Below are 1,728 nucleotides of genomic sequence, written 5' to 3' on the forward strand. Positions count from 1 at the left end.
ATGATTTTATTGTTTACAGTTCTAATATAAAGGCTATTAATGTGACTCCTTATTTATCTGTTTACATGTAAAGCAAAAAAAAAACAGTATGCATACAAGAATTGTACAAAATGTGTATGTAACAGAGTTGGATGTCACTTTTCTGTAATTGTATCTTTTAAATTAAATAGCTGATGTATTCTTTGACTTCATTGAACATTTTCTATATGTTTATGTGGTCAAAAAGTTAAAGCTTTGCTTGAACTTGACTAGTTTCATTATGGTCAAAAGCGGCATTAGTGTAACCGTTTTCGTGCAGATTATCATTATCACTCTTGACCTTCTCCTCCATTTTTATAACACCTTCCGTGTCTGTATGTTTCTCCCATGCCATGCCAAAGTCTCCCAAATCCTAAGAGAAGCAGAGAAAGGTTGAGTTTAGCATTCAAAATACTCAAATCCACAGTCTAACTGATGCTCTTCACCTCTTTGTCTTCACTAAAGTCTGCGTGTATGAATTTCTCCGAGCAGAAGCAGATGACGTCCTTCACTGATCGAGTCAGTCCTGGCTTTACCTTTTTGGGATCCATTGGTCCTGTAGACACCAGAATGACAGTTTTACAATACTTTCTCAACATTGAACCCTCCCTCAGTTCAACAAGACCATTTATTGAATCAAAAATGTGGTCCTCCAGAGAGCTTAAAGGGTTAAAATAACTTTGTTTGATTTCTCAGTTCTCATGAGCTTCTGCGGTATGCATTGTGCCTACAATGAGACCAGCAGTTCTTTTCATTCTTAGACAGTCCATAACTCGAAGTGTTTTGTTGCTGTCAGTGTGAGCTAATGAAATCTTGCTCTCACCCGTCAGCAGTGTGATGAGTAGACCTGCTGCTACAGTGCCAATAAAGCCCACTGCACTATAGTACAGATAGGACATGGAGTACCATGAATCAGCCAGCCAATACCTGAACACAAGACAGAGACCTTATAATGAAGGTGCATTACTACAGCATGATTACATTTGTACTGTAAAAAAATAGGACTGTCTGTTGATTTTTATATTATATTATACAAAAAAGGTTAATCGAATTCATTTATTTCTTGTAAGAATGGGTCTTTTTTACTCATCTGTGATCACTTTTATAGAATTTCCATTCTTTTTTCTAGGATAACTGAGTGCACTCTTGTACCTCATGAAATGGTTTGACAAACACAATTTTGGAGAATGGTAGAAGCACATTGCACCTGTCAGAGGTGAGAGCGCTCGCGGTGACTGATGTCTGGTTGAATCCATCAGCTGTAAGGTTGAAGTTACAGCCTGCAGTGTTGAGTTCGAGTGGACGTGTGTTATTGCTGGGTGCTGGATAAATGAAAGCCCCCACACCGACCCAGAACGAGAGAGCGATGCCCACGATCAGACCCCCAGCTGCCCCCTAAAGAGAAAACCACAAATCACAGAGGATGTGAACTATATTAACATCAGTGATGAACAAATAAAAAATGTATTAATGTTTTTACTTTTTTAAAAATATAATACACACTATAGTCCACATGCAAAGTTTTATATTGGTATTCATAATGGTGACATTATTTATACCCTTATATATTTTCATGTTTTCTAAAGAAGATTCTTCAGGTAAAAATGCTTACAAATGAAACAAGCGTTAGAAAATAAAAGCTTTTTGTCATAAAAAAATCTAATCTTGTTAAATGTTGATTTACATATACTATATAGAAAATTATATATA

At 36.2% G+C, this 1,728-nt stretch overlaps 1 protein-coding gene across 1 annotated transcript; it reads right to left on the bottom strand.

Moving 5' to 3' along the window:
• Window positions 1–244: 244 nt before the first annotated feature.
• Window positions 245–1,413, bottom strand: LOC107580461 (sodium-coupled monocarboxylate transporter 2-like; the record flags this gene model as incomplete). Its single annotated transcript, XM_016266161.1, has 4 exons — window positions 245–391; window positions 465–574; window positions 842–945; window positions 1,226–1,413. Coding segments are annotated over 4 exons (549 nt in total), but the record flags the coding sequence as incomplete, so codon positions are not given.
• Between the last annotated feature and the right edge of the window lie 315 nt (window positions 1,414–1,728).

This window comes from Sinocyclocheilus grahami, unplaced genomic scaffold, assembly GCF_001515645.1.
Source record: "Sinocyclocheilus grahami isolate Dianchi unplaced genomic scaffold, SAMN03320097.WGS_v1.1 scaffold33891.1, whole genome shotgun sequence".
Lineage (NCBI taxonomy): Eukaryota > Metazoa > Chordata > Actinopteri > Cypriniformes > Cyprinidae > Sinocyclocheilus > Sinocyclocheilus grahami.